This window comes from Sitodiplosis mosellana, unplaced genomic scaffold, assembly GCF_009176505.1.
Source record: "Sitodiplosis mosellana isolate CC-2019 unplaced genomic scaffold, AAFC_SMos_1.0 Smas_scaffold_47, whole genome shotgun sequence".
NCBI classification, from domain to species: domain Eukaryota; kingdom Metazoa; phylum Arthropoda; class Insecta; order Diptera; family Cecidomyiidae; genus Sitodiplosis; species Sitodiplosis mosellana.
Genome location: NW_022595289.1, coordinates 383,950 through 396,953, shown reverse-complemented (window position 1 = coordinate 396,953; position 13,004 = coordinate 383,950). Strand labels below are relative to the sequence as shown.

At 36.7% G+C, this 13,004-nt stretch overlaps 4 protein-coding genes across 4 annotated transcripts in view; 3 read left to right on the top strand and 1 right to left on the bottom strand.

Annotated features, from left to right (window-relative positions):
* LOC129570132 (protein crumbs) overlaps positions 1–7,319 on the top strand; it is a 14,482-nt gene extending 7,163 nt beyond the window's left edge. The window contains exons 15-27 of the mRNA XM_055449584.1: positions 1,471–1,534; positions 1,636–1,719; positions 1,814–2,382; positions 2,466–3,833; positions 3,937–4,172; positions 4,295–4,493; positions 5,116–5,292; positions 5,517–5,566; positions 5,689–5,809; positions 5,888–6,004; positions 6,070–6,154; positions 6,276–6,447; positions 6,536–7,319. Of these exons, the coding sequence (XP_055305559.1) occupies positions 1,471–1,534; positions 1,636–1,719; positions 1,814–2,382; positions 2,466–3,833; positions 3,937–4,172; positions 4,295–4,493; positions 5,116–5,292; positions 5,517–5,566; positions 5,689–5,809; positions 5,888–6,004; positions 6,070–6,154; positions 6,276–6,447; positions 6,536–6,769 (3,476 nt within the window). The 3' untranslated portion in view covers positions 6,770–7,319. The remainder of the gene's footprint in view (positions 1–1,470; positions 1,535–1,635; positions 1,720–1,813; positions 2,383–2,465; positions 3,834–3,936; positions 4,173–4,294; positions 4,494–5,115; positions 5,293–5,516; positions 5,567–5,688; positions 5,810–5,887; positions 6,005–6,069; positions 6,155–6,275; positions 6,448–6,535) is intronic.
* A 36-nt stretch (positions 7,320–7,355) lies between these two features.
* LOC129570137 (very-long-chain (3R)-3-hydroxyacyl-CoA dehydratase hpo-8) lies at positions 7,356–10,611 on the top strand. Its single transcript, XM_055449596.1, has 5 exons — positions 7,356–7,718; positions 8,824–9,632; positions 9,695–9,815; positions 9,885–10,114; positions 10,191–10,611. Exons 2-5 carry the CDS (start codon positions 9,529–9,531, stop codon positions 10,441–10,443), a joined length of 708 nt encoding a protein of 235 aa, XP_055305571.1. The 5' UTR covers positions 7,356–7,718; positions 8,824–9,528; the 3' UTR covers positions 10,444–10,611.
* LOC129570133 (uncharacterized) overlaps positions 10,463–13,004 on the bottom strand; it is a 13,523-nt gene continuing 10,981 nt past the window's right edge. The window contains exons 9-10 of the mRNA XM_055449585.1: positions 10,829–11,288; positions 10,463–10,762 (exon numbers count right to left, since the gene is read on the bottom strand). Coding sequence (XP_055305560.1) covers positions 10,624–10,762; positions 10,829–11,288 — 599 coding nt within the window. The 3' untranslated portion in view covers positions 10,463–10,623. The remainder of the gene's footprint in view (positions 10,763–10,828; positions 11,289–13,004) is intronic.
* On the top strand, positions 11,498–12,688 carry LOC129570138 (uncharacterized). The gene is made up of 3 exons (XM_055449597.1): positions 11,498–11,687; positions 11,865–12,140; positions 12,231–12,688. The coding sequence occupies exons 1-3, from the start codon at positions 11,549–11,551 to the stop codon at positions 12,506–12,508; spliced, it is 693 nt and encodes a 230-aa protein (XP_055305572.1). The 5' UTR covers positions 11,498–11,548; the 3' UTR covers positions 12,509–12,688.

Sequence of the window (13,004 nt, the reverse complement as noted above, 5' to 3'; positions counted from 1 at the left end):
TTCTTTTGTTCGTAAACCTCATTATTTTTATGATAGAAACATAAAAAAATGCATATTTTGGTAAAAAATTGAAATTTTCACTATGAAATATTGCGAGTTGAAAACATTGGTCGAAACAAAGACATTTTTCGATACCCTAGGGCTGCCGGTCATATCTTCCCCGGTCATAATTTCCCAGCATTTTTGGTCAGAAGTTCCCGGGGATCTTATGACCGAATTAAATGGTTATAAATTCTCGATTGATTCGGTCACAATTTCTCGGGGATCTTATGACCAAATCAAACGGTAATAAATTCTCGATTGATTCGGACACAATTCCCGGGGATCTTATGGCCAAAATTTAAATTTCTTATTTTCCCAAAGCAGCTGTAATAAAAATATTGCAGCATGCAATTGCGTTTTTTTTTAATTCCCTCCCACCACTTTCCAACAACACAAGTAGCTTCAAACAGCTGTAATAGAAATATTACAGCATGCAATTGCGTTTTTATTTAAAAATTCCTTCCCACCACTTTCCTTTGCAATTCAACTGTAATAGAAATCTTCCAGCACGCATTTACGTCATTTTTGCACTGGGAAATTATGACCGGGGAAGATATGACCGACCACCTACCCTGGGTTGATCGGATTGCATCAGTGGTGCTCTAAATCGATTGCTCGTCGAAAATTAGGTGGATATGAACCAGCCATAAGTCGTTGGAAGTGAGTTTAGTGTGTCATACAAGCGATTTTGTATGCACAATTCGATCATTCGAAGACATTTCGGCACTGTTCACTTTCAAATGATATTTTCACATGGAAAATGAACTAAACCATGTGTTCTGGTGTGGAGGTGTCCCCATTATTTCGACGTAAAATTAATTTTTATGCTGGTCTGGGTATCGTATCTGGTCGAAAAATCGACTTTTTCGGGCAAAAACGTGAAAATTCTGTCCGATCTCTCATTTGTGTCAACAAAAACATGCAAATTTTGGTACCGGCCTATTTTGGCCGACTATACCATCGTGTAGGGCTCTTGAAATCCGGTAAAAAAACGAAAAAAAATTGATAAAAGACCCTGGCGGCGGGTGGCTAGCACTGATCCAAACTTTGGAACCGATTTCTGGTATGGTGGACCCACCCAGATCAGGTGGCTAATACTCCCAATCGATAGAGCTCGTCAAGCTGTACAAACTCTAAAAAAATCATATCGAAATTCTAACGCCAAGCAGAGATACAGCTGTCCAAAAAATCGATTTTTTCACGATCTGCTCAACTTTGAGTCTCTATATCTCCCTAAGGACACCCAATATAAGCAAAAATATTCCGGCTTTGTTAGGAAATGTGATGGGTCCCCCAACAATGGACCCAGTCCCGGGTCGATCTGCGACATCAAATACAGATTTTCCTTGATTTCGTATGGAATGGTCGATATACACCAACATAAAAAAATTACAGTGTGTAATGATTATATTTATAAATCATCTTAAGGTTATTATGATTGCAAATGCGACCCGGATTGGGGAGGAAGAAATTGCTCTGTTATGTTGATAGGGTATTGAATTTCATTTTTCTACTGTTTTTTTCTTGATTGCTCAAAAAACTTACTGCATTTCTATCTAACCGATATAATTCATATTAATAATTTGCGTCCAGGTGCCAAAATTCGCCATGCTTAAATGAGGGTATTTGCACACCATCACTAGAGAATGAAACACAACACCGATTCAATTGTAGCTGGTTTGTTTAATTAATTTTTACCTTTCATTCCCGTTTTTACACATATACATTATACACTATTATTAACATATTCTTTATATCCAACAAATATCAGCATCGATGGATTCACTGGCTCTCGCTGTGAGAAAGATACAACATTGTCACTTAACAAGCAAAGTTTAGTTACTGTGAACACCAACCGTGTGGAGGGATATGATATCAGCCTTCGATTTAGAACTACACTTCCAAATGGCATATTGGTGTTTGGCAGCGGTGGTGGTGCAGTCGAAAGCCTTAATCGTTTCATTCTTGAGCTAGTAAACGGCCGGTTAAATCTACATTCACCACTGCTCAACAAATGGGAAGGCGTCTTCATTGGTTCTGGTTTGAATAATAGCGACTGGCATAGAGTGGTTGTTGCTATCAATTCAACGCATTTACTTCTGTCAGCGAACGACGAAACCACAATCTATCCGATAAATCAGTATGATTCTAATACAAGCTATACAGTCTTTCCCACAACCTACGTAGGTGGTTCGATTCCAAGACTTACATCATATTTGCGGCATTTGGCGCATGCCGCATCAAGCTTTGTTGGTTGTATGCAGGATATAAATATCAATGGTCAATGGATCTTTCCACTCGACAAAATTGAAAATCAGACACTAGAGAACATAGAACCCGGTAATGTATAATCTTTGGACGATATATTTTTCATAACATAATAGGTAATTTTTCATAATAATAAATTATATATTATATTATAGGCTGTCTAAGAAAACCGCAATGTGATCCCAATCCGTGTGGTGAGAATGGGGAGTGCATCGATGAGTGGTCTATATTCAAATGCAGCTGTCGACGACCCCATTTGGGCGATAAATGTCAATATAACATTACAGCGGCTACATTCGGAAATGAAAACACAACTCATTCAGTGGTTTTCGTGAATGTGACTGAAACCGCTCGCCGGATGTTGCGAAGTGTGATCGATATTTCAATGTTTGTGCGCACACGCCAACCCACCGGACATGTATTCTACGTGGGCAGTGATAAGAGAAAAGCCAGCAGTGGCAGTAATGTTTCGTTCATTTCGGCTAAATTGAACGGTGGTGAATTACTAGTTAAATTCCAAATAAATGGCAGTTTGGAAGAGCAACCGGTTGGGGGTAATCGGCTGGATAACGGATACATACATCTATTGCAAGTGATACGCAATCAAACTTTGGTTCAAGTGAAAATTAACGGCACTGAATATTTCCGTAAAACATTGTCGTCGGTAGGTCCATTAGATGCAGAGAATTTGTATCTCGGTGGCCCACCAAATGCCTATCACTCAAATGATGATAGTACCACCGAAAATGATTTACCATCAAGGGATAACTCAGACAAAGATTACTTCAAAGGAATCATACAGGACGTTCAGATTTCGAACGGATCCCAATCGATGATTGTTGAAATATTTCCACTTCAAGATAAGAGCCTAAGACTACCGAAACGACTCGGTTTCGCTGTTTTTGACGAAACTTCCATTTTACCTGGGGAAGTTTCAGACGATTTGTGTCGCCATTCGCCTTGTTTGCATGGGGCGGTATGCAAAAATACATGGAACGACTTTATTTGCATTTGTCCGCGCGGCTATTTTGGTCGTTTTTGCCAGGACACACAATTCTGTGAGTTAACCACTTGTCCTGGTAGTGGTGTATGTCAAAATTTGGACGACGGCTTTGAATGCATTACTAATGTTACATTCCAAGGAGACGATGTAAAACCTCTGGCATTTACATATCATCAAAGAGACGACACGTCTGCCAAACCTATGAAAGGTTCAATCGAAATTTCATTTAGAACTAAAACAGGCGGAACACTTCTCTATGTGCAAAATCAAAAGAAATATTTTCAAATAGCAGTTTTTAAGAATCAAGTGACCTTGTCATGGAATTTGACTGGCGACTTACCAGAAATCAAAAGATTTGCTCAAGACAATTTAAGCTATGATTGGCAAACGCTCATTATTAATGTTCAAGATAATTTACTAAAGGCAAACTTCAAAGGATATGAAGAAGCATATGATACTGGTGTACAACAGTCGGCAACAGCAGAAATTAATCAAGAAGAGTTCATAGACTTATTTTCTGGTTCGTAATCGTATTTCAAAGTTCCCGAATCTTATTTTTTATCGCTGAAAAAAAAACTCATTTGCCTTATTCTAATCAAATCATGTGAACAATTTGCTTCTAGGGGAGAATTTAATATATTTAGGTGGGCTGGAGCCGGCAGTCGATTCCAAATTGATTGGAGATGATAATGGAGCCGCATTCAAAGGATGCGTTGGCGAAGTTCGAATTGGCGGATTTCTCTTGCCATTCTTTCCACATACGGAAATACTTTTTGAAAAGATCAAACCACGCTCACAGTTTCGACTGAATTCAACAAAGCCAAAAGAGGGCTGTGTTTTATGCTTCCAACACGATTGTGTATGTATTGTGATTTTGCCCTATCTTTCTATTAACTTACCACTATTATGCATATAGCTACTACTTTAAATATGCTCAAATGATAATAACAATTTTAACGCGTTTCAAATTTACAAAAATAGCAAAATGGTGGAATTTGCGCAAATCCCACTGAAGAGTATGCATGCACTTGTCCAGCTGGCTACGAACAAGATGACTGTTCCGAAAACACGGACGAATGTCTATCTGCGGTCTGTTTGAATAATTCAACATGTATCGATCTGGTGGCAAACTACACGTGTAAATGCTTGGCTGGTTTCGAAGGGCAAAATTGTGGAACAGGTACGTACTACAATGTCAAGGAAGTTAGTCTTTCCCAACACTTCAATCATTATTTGAAGTGCAGCAACATTCATCAACGAAGTTTATTGCATATTTTCTTGCTTATTATTATTTTATCTAGGGGCTTCACGCCAAATTTTATTTAGCAAAATCTATTTGTATTATTTAAATCATGTAAAATTCACCCTAGATTTCAAATATTTTGTATTATTGCCCGAATGCATTGTTATTGTTCATATTCACCTTGAACAATATGTTCTGGAAGTGGGTCTTGGTGGATCTTAAGGATAGATCAGACTGGGTTTGACAATGCCCTGGTCCATCCTGAGGATCAACTTCCAGAACCAGGATCGGTTTTTAACAATCCTGAGGATCCACCATAACCCACTTCCAGAATTTTTGAAGCGATAATGACGTCAACAGATTAGACGTGGTTCTGTTGACAGTCGGTTTATTGAACAAAATCGAGCAAAATTGAAATTATGCATACATATCTGTTTAATATGTTGAAACGTAAACAAATTCATATTATTTGTTCATATTTTAAATATGGAAATTGGCGTGAGGCCCCTAGTGTTTTATTATATCGTTGCTTATGTATAAATATCATTGATAATTCTAGAAATCGACGAATGTGCAAGTGCACCCTGCCATAACGGAGGGAACTGCACTGATCTACTCGCATCTTACACTTGTACATGTACAGAAGAATATGATGGGCCACACTGCGATATATTACGGCAAATCACATGCGAGAACAAACCATGCCGCGCGGGATCTTTGTGCAAAGATGGCTTCAGTAAGTTAAAGATGAAACATTTTAACATATCGAATAATGAACAAAATCATTTTTGAATTTAGTCTTACTCGTACGTACGTATTTTGAGAACAATGCTTTCTTCCTCAAGAAGTTTCATAAACCCACTAAGTTCGAGAAGGAATGCTTTCGAAATGCGTTTACGAATAGAATACGAATGTGTTGTATAATATTTATTAACTCATTCTGGATTTCCTTTTTTTCAGATTCAACAACAGGCAATAACTTTACATGTGTTTGCCGTCCGGGATATCAAGTACGTTTCTGTAGTATTTATTGTAGAATGAGTCTTTCGTTAAAATTGTCTAAAGAGAGATACACAAAGGAGGAAAAATATGTTACAAAATGTATCTAATTTATAATTTCCTTGTGTTATAGGGTGCTTTGTGCGATATTCCATTCTGTGCAGTCGAACCAGGTTGCAGAAATGGAGGTTTCTGTTTGACAACAGGTATTTCACCTGTTTGTACATGCAGCTTGGGCTATACAGGCATTTACTGTAAGTTTCTATTCCCAGAATAAATTTTATGTACAAATTGGCTACATTTTATATTGTGATATCGATTTTTTCTATCAGGTGAGACAGACCTGAACGAATGCGATAGCTCGCCATGCCAAAACAATGGAGAGTGTGTCGATTTGATCGGAAGGTATCAGTGCCGATGTTCAGGAACTGGATTTGAAGGCGTCAACTGTAAGTTGAAACTCATGTTTGCGATAATAAACAGTATGTAACGTAATATTTTTCAACATTTTCAGGTGAAACTGACATTGATGAATGTCAAGTAGATAATATTGATTGTGGAGGTCGCGGCTATTGCATCAACACACGTGGATCTTACAAGTAAGCTTTTATAACGGATACATTTTTATGACTGCAAGAACAGCCTTTACGGTTGAGCTTAAAGTTTTCTTTTGTTACATTTTATGACATTTTTTGATTGATTCTTAAAATTAATTTCTAGTTGCAAATGTAATGAATTTGGCTTCTGTGGTAATGCATGTTCCATTGAAGATCCATGCGTTCATGGTAACCCCTGCCATAACGGAGGCACTTGTATAGAAAAATGTACGGATGTAGCGGACTTCTATTGTAACTGTACAGACGAATACACTGGCAAAAATTGCACGGAAGTGGTGAGTATTTTGTTTGTTTTTTGTAATAAATTATGTCAAATCATATAACTTGTTTTTAAATCATGACCTTCTCTGATATATTCTATAGGCGGTTTCAGAGAAAGAAACTGGAATTACACCAACCGACGTGGCCATTGTTGTTATTCCAATTTTAGTAGGCATTCTCATAATAGGTGGTATATTTTTGGTTGCATTTTTGATGATGGCGCGTAATAAAAGAGCAACAAGGGGAACGTATTCACCGAGTGCTCAGGAGTATACTAACCCTCGTTTAGAAATGGACAATGTTCTAAAAGTGCCACCACAAGAACGATTGATTTGAATTCCTGCTCTGACCCAGAGTCTGACCATATTTATGTTAAGCACTCCGTACAAATATTTTCTCTGCGCGTTCAAGACTTTTGGTCTAACCAAATAGTGTATTCGCATCACTCAATTTTACCTTAGAAAAAATGCTTTTAACGTACTTTTGTGGAAGCTAGTTAGATGATATCGTTTATAATATACATAAATCCTCTGCTTTGAAAAACTTTAAAATTGCTCCGCCGACTTAGCGATTCCAATATGCAATTGATATCTGAATGACGCCAATTCTCGAGAAAACGACGATTACCACAACTTTATTTCGGCCACTTTTTCTCATTACTCAAATCGAACACGCTGGAAACATGTTTGTACGAAGTTTAGACAATCCGCCCTGTAGACGAAATAAGGACGTTAACTAGATTCCGAACCATTGTATGAGTAGGTAGTACTTAAGTTTCAATAATTTTTCGAAACTTCAAATTTAACAATAATTTGCGTGATATAAATCATTTATTTATGTTAATAAAGACTTTTCAATCGACCGAAATATTTATACCAAACAAAAAGCGATATTGTTTTCTTTTGAATCAAAAATAGGCAATGCATTTTGGTCACAAATAATTGAACAGTGGATGCGAGATGGCTGAGGACAATACCAAAGAACCGTGTCCCGATTTGTATGGGAGTTGGGCCATATGGCGTCCAGCAATGAGACCGGTGCCGATGGATTGGGCGCAGCAAGTGTAACAATAATATATGCGTTTCACGGTCCCAAGTTGTGGGCGGGGAGTTTTATGGGGGTATAAATTTAGTACTGGATTTGCGGCAATTTTCGCTAAACATGCACTTTTAATGAATAAAGAGTCATTTTAGAAGGAAACGTAGGGACGAAGTATTTATGCTGATGTCAAAAATCGATTGTCACTTTGGTTGGGGCTGCCCTTCAAGTCTGGAGTGCATGGGAGGTAAAAAATTGGAAAAACCGTTAAATATCCTAATATGGGGGTGAAATTCAATTTACTCCCCAAAACCAATCACATATTTGGATTGCCCGCCAAAAGTTGGTTATATGTTCTATACAACAGAAACCTGATCCGATCACTCCAAAGACTGTAAATCGCTCTTCAAAGATAGGTCCTATATTATTGCAACTCCGATGTTTAGCCTTATCTTTGGAGAGCGATTTACAGTCTTTGGAGTAATCGGATCAGGTTTCTGTTGTATAGAACATATAGCCAACTTTTGTGGTCAATCCAAATATATGATTAGTTTTGGGGAGTAAATTGAACTTCACCCCATATTGGGGTATTTAACAGTTTTTACAATTTTTTACCTCCCATGCACCCCAGACTTGAAGGGCAGCCCCAATCAATGTGACAATCGGTTCCTGACATCAGCATAAATACTTCGTCCATACATAATTTCCTTCTAAATTGACTCTTTATTCATTAAAAGTGCATGTTTAGCGAAAATTGCCCCAAATCCAGTAGTATCTTTATATCCCCATAAAACCCCCCGCCCACAACTTAGGACCGTGAAACGCATATATTATTGTTACACTCGCTGCGCCCTATCCATCGGCATCGGTCTCATTGCTGGACGCCATATGGCCCAAAATGGGACACAGTTCTTTATTTGAGATGTAAGTCACAAAATTGAAATGTTCCAATGGATGATGAGAGTTTGAATTAATAATCTTCAGATATCTCGCATTCACTGTTAAGAAAATATTCCTAACCTTTAGTCCGTGTATGCACGCCCGACGCAAAATTCAAATATAAATAAAAGTACTAAAAACAGAAATAGTTACCATGAGTTACTTATGATGAGTATACATTATACAATCATTCGATAGATTGAACCTTTAGCTACACACGAGTGTATTTTCATACTGATAAGAGAGAAATATAAAAGATAACTGGCAGCTACTGTTCAACAGCAGCGCTGCATAGCCAGCAGATTTTATGCTCTGCTGATAGGAGATAAAGACTTGGTGTCTTCAGTGAAGTTGTAGAGCGGTTGAAGTACTACCACTTTTCTGAAGATATCATATCGGTATCTCTTTTCCAGTTTTCATACAAAACGTACTACGGCTGCTATACGCCCCGCCAGACGGAAATACGGTTTCAGCGCCATAGTCCGTGTATGGCAGACGGTTAAAGGTTTAATATCCAAATAATGTGTAACCAGAAACTACCTTACAAAAAACCGATTTTTTTTTCAACGAGTCGAGAATTATTCCCATACATACTCTCTCTGTCCCTTTTAAATTCCGTGTACACTCTTTCTAAATTGCTTGTAAGTTGACTTTACGCATACGTCATGTTCTTCTAGTATTTTTATCACTTAGATTCATTTTGAACTAAAATATTTTCTCATTCTCTACTAAACATTAAAAAATGATGGATATTTTTTTGGCGCTAAACATAGATTTGAATAGTTTGACGTTAATAAACGTCATATTCTGTCAAATTGTACTTGACATAAGAAGAATGTTACTGCGACTCGTTAGGCCGTCTTTTGTAATTTACCTGTGTTAGTTGTAAATGCTATAAATGACCATTAAATGTAGAAAGTTCGATGACGTTTGATTTTTAACACTTTCAATCAAAGGCTTAATTTGTTTTGCATGTTACCATCGTGGCAACCGAACTAGAATAAAATTAGTCTGATACTTTGAACTATATTATCATAATTATCAACTCAATTGGTATTCAACATTGAAAGAAATTTGACGAGTTTGAGAGGTAATATCAGAGAAATCGGTGAAATAATATGTCTGAAAAAACAGTGAAACCTCAGCCTGGCAAAAAGCCAAGAGAGCAATCAATAATTACTAAAACATATTTATTGGCATACAATTTTGGCCAAGTTTTGGGGTAAGAGTAATAGTATCTTCTGTGTTGACAAATGACATATTAATATTTTTATCAAATTTTAGATGGTCCTATATGTTATATCAATTACTCAATTATTATTTAACTGATTTACGAAAGACGACTGCACTATGGGACTATATTGGGGCAACAGTAGTAATTTTTCAGAATGCAGCCGTACTCGAAGTAAGATAAGAAAAAACAGTTTTAAACATAAATTGTACATTGAATATATGTGTAAATATGTTTCTTCAGATTGTGCATGCAGCCACTGGCATTGTACCTAGTAATGTTGTTTTGACCACGTTCCAAGTTTTCTCACGTGTAATGCTAGTATGTGGTGTTTTGCTTGCTACCCCGAACGCGATTTTTTCACCAGGACTTCCTCTGGCCCTCTTTGCATGGTCAGTCACTGAAATAATACGCTATGGATTCTATGGGTTCAATTTACTAAACATCGTTCCAGGCTTTTTGACATTCTTAAGGTATTGTAAATTATTCTTTATCTTCTTTTGATAATAAAAACTTACCATTCAATTTTGTTTACACGGTTCTGTTTAGATACACAACATTCATCGTTCTGTACCCGACTGGAGTGACTGGCGAACTCTGGTGTTTATACTGGGCGCAAAGCTATGCACAAAAACATAAAATCTGGAGTATTGAGGTGCCAAATACATCTAATTTCACATTCTCCTACCTTTATTTCCTATGGATCGTAATGCTCCTCTACATCCCACTATTCCCACAACTATACTTGCATATGTTTGCGCTGCGCAAAAAGGTATTGGGTCCAAAAGTCAAGTCGAAATAAAATATGAAATAAACTGATGTTGTTTTCGAACAAATTTATAAAAAATCATTACAAAAAGGGTTGAAGGATCATTCCAAGGCCTTGAAACACTTTTCAAGGACTTGTACACTTCTGGGTATTTTGAAGTTAAAATAAAATGTGTAACTGCAAAGAATAAAGAACAACAAACTGGTTTCTTTCTTAAAGTAATTTATGTGAAGCTGGTTGACGCCAACATTCATGATCACTATGGAAATAGTTATTTGGAACAGGACTTTCTGATTTTAAGGCGGCCTTTGCGCTTTCCATTCCAACCGAAATACATATGTCTTCACGGCAACTATAAGCGAACAATTTGATATCGTTATGAAATATTATTCCAATATCATCTCTATTAATTTCTTACCTATTGATCATTGCCGTAATAAATCCAACAGTGAAACTGTCACCAGCTCCCGAAACATTGACAATATCATTTTCTACATTATACATTCTATGCTGTACTGGTAAGTTTTCGTTGATTGGTTTGTTATATCTGAGGGATGCATCAAAAAACTTATGTTTAGATGTATTCTTGTTTGTAACTAGAACACCGTTTGCACCAAGCGTGACTATGACGTTATCGATGTATCGTGAAACTTCATCACAACATTTTTTTGTATGTTCCATAAAACTGGTGTTTCCTTTGAACAATTTTTCTTCATCGGTCTTATCAATTTTCAGTGAGCTTTCACCACATCCAAGATGAGTGGCAATGGTATTTAGCTCGTGAATATTTGGGGAAATGAATTTAATCTGGGATATCAGATGCTTGGGTAACTCGAAGGGCTTTGAGGCGATAAGCATGTCGGTAGGTTCAAAAAATGCTGTAAATAATTTTCTTTTCATTATTATTCATTTATTGATGATAATTGTGGAAACATTAAAACAATTTGAATTTGAAATAATTGTAATTAGTTTTGTATCATTTCATACTACCAACCTACAGAACCAAACAAAAACTTACATATACTAATAGAGAGCCACACATCCATACTTTGGATATTAGTCACTCAATACAAAAGTCAAGAAAGAAGTGAATGATTCGAATGCAATTTAGTGTGTTTCATTCATTTCAAACAACAAGATGGGTGCACATAACAAAAACCTTCGTGTTGCTTTAAGCTTCACATTAATTGCGCTTGTTTTAATTTTTATAGCGTTTGTTTCACCCTATTGGCTTGTTTTTGACGGAAAACTGAAGAATCCGAAGTTTTTGAATCTTGGTAAGTGATAATACTTGATCTACAATGTATTCATTATGAAAAAAAATGCTCAATAGGCAAAAAAGGTGGGGCCTATGTATCATGTTGATCAAGTAAACAAATCCAACATAAGAGTCAATTCATATGTTGATTTCCAAAATGTTTCCATGAAATTTTCTTAAATATTATTTTAAATAGGGCTTTGGACTGTGTGTTTCAAGAATTTTACGGACATCCACCGATTTTATGATTACCGTTTTGAGGGGTGTATGTGGGTATTCGAAGAGGAATACTATATAATACACGATTTCCTTTTGCCTGGATTTTACATCGCTGTTGAGTTCTTCTTTACTCTAACATTTACATTGCTGCTAGTATCCGTAATACTAACGCTGGGAATATTTGCCTTTTCTCGTGAAGACGACCGTTATATGGTAGTTTTACTCAGTAATGGAGCCTCCCAAGTGGCTGGAGGTAATAACAATACTTTTTCAGTATTGAAAGTACAACAAATGGTTTATTTTCATCAAGAATAGATCTAATGAATATAATCTCATATTTCAGCTATATTTGGTTTGATTGCTGTCATCACATTTGGTGCAAGAGGTGATGGTAGAGATTGGATGCCTCATTGGGAGCACAATGATATGGGATGGGCATATGCTTGTGCTTGTGTCGGCGTTTGTATCTTATTGCCCAGTGGGATTTTGTATATGGCGGAAGCACGGCGAGAACGGTACAAGCAATTGAATGAGATTGGTACCCGCGAAGCAAGTGCATACAGCGTTGGTGAAGACATTCGAAAATATCAGCAACGCCAGCAAGGCCATACAGATATTTGAGGAGTCTAAAATGCTTCGAATCTATCAACCATTGGAATCATAAATGTTCATACATTAATGAAAAGTATTTTTAAACAGTCCGTCCATAAGATTATATGACAAATTTAAGATTATACACTTTATTGACAAAATAATGTTGACGCAGATATGAAAAAGAAATAAATTCATTTACTTGCTACTGATTGATTCCCGAAATTGTATTCATTTCCAAACAGTTGGCAACAAGAAGCTTGCTCGCTGAGCAATAACATTAACTCGACAACATGGCACGAACACACTTACACGCACGTTATATTAACGTATTAAACGTATAAAAACTCGTTAAGCTGATTCACTTTTGTTAAATGTTTAAATATTGAGTAAGTATGCGTGTGCATATGAAAGTTGTGTTGGATGTTTGTTATTTTTCCAGGTATCTGTTGTTATTTACACACGTAACACTCTCTGAGACACACACACACACACACACACACACACACACACACACACACACACA

Excerpts from the sequence above, each read along its gene's own strand:
- LOC129570138 (XM_055449597.1), top strand. The coding sequence starts at position 11,549 with ATGGGTGCACATAACAAAAACCTTCGTGTTGCTTTAAGCTTCACATTA. Across the intron at positions 11,688-11,864 it reads TCCGAAGTTTTTGAATCTTG|GGCTTTGGACTGTGTGTTTC; the intron begins GTAAGTGATAAT and ends TATTTTAAATAG. Across the intron at positions 12,141-12,230 it reads AGCCTCCCAAGTGGCTGGAG|CTATATTTGGTTTGATTGCT; the intron begins GTAATAACAATA and ends CTCATATTTCAG.
- LOC129570137 (XM_055449596.1), top strand. The coding sequence starts at position 9,529 with ATGTCTGAAAAAACAGTGAAACCTCAGCCTGGCAAAAAGCCAAGAGAG. Across the intron at positions 9,633-9,694 it reads AATTTTGGCCAAGTTTTGGG|ATGGTCCTATATGTTATATC; the intron begins GTAAGAGTAATA and ends ATCAAATTTTAG. Across the intron at positions 9,816-9,884 it reads AGAATGCAGCCGTACTCGAA|ATTGTGCATGCAGCCACTGG; the intron begins GTAAGATAAGAA and ends ATGTTTCTTCAG.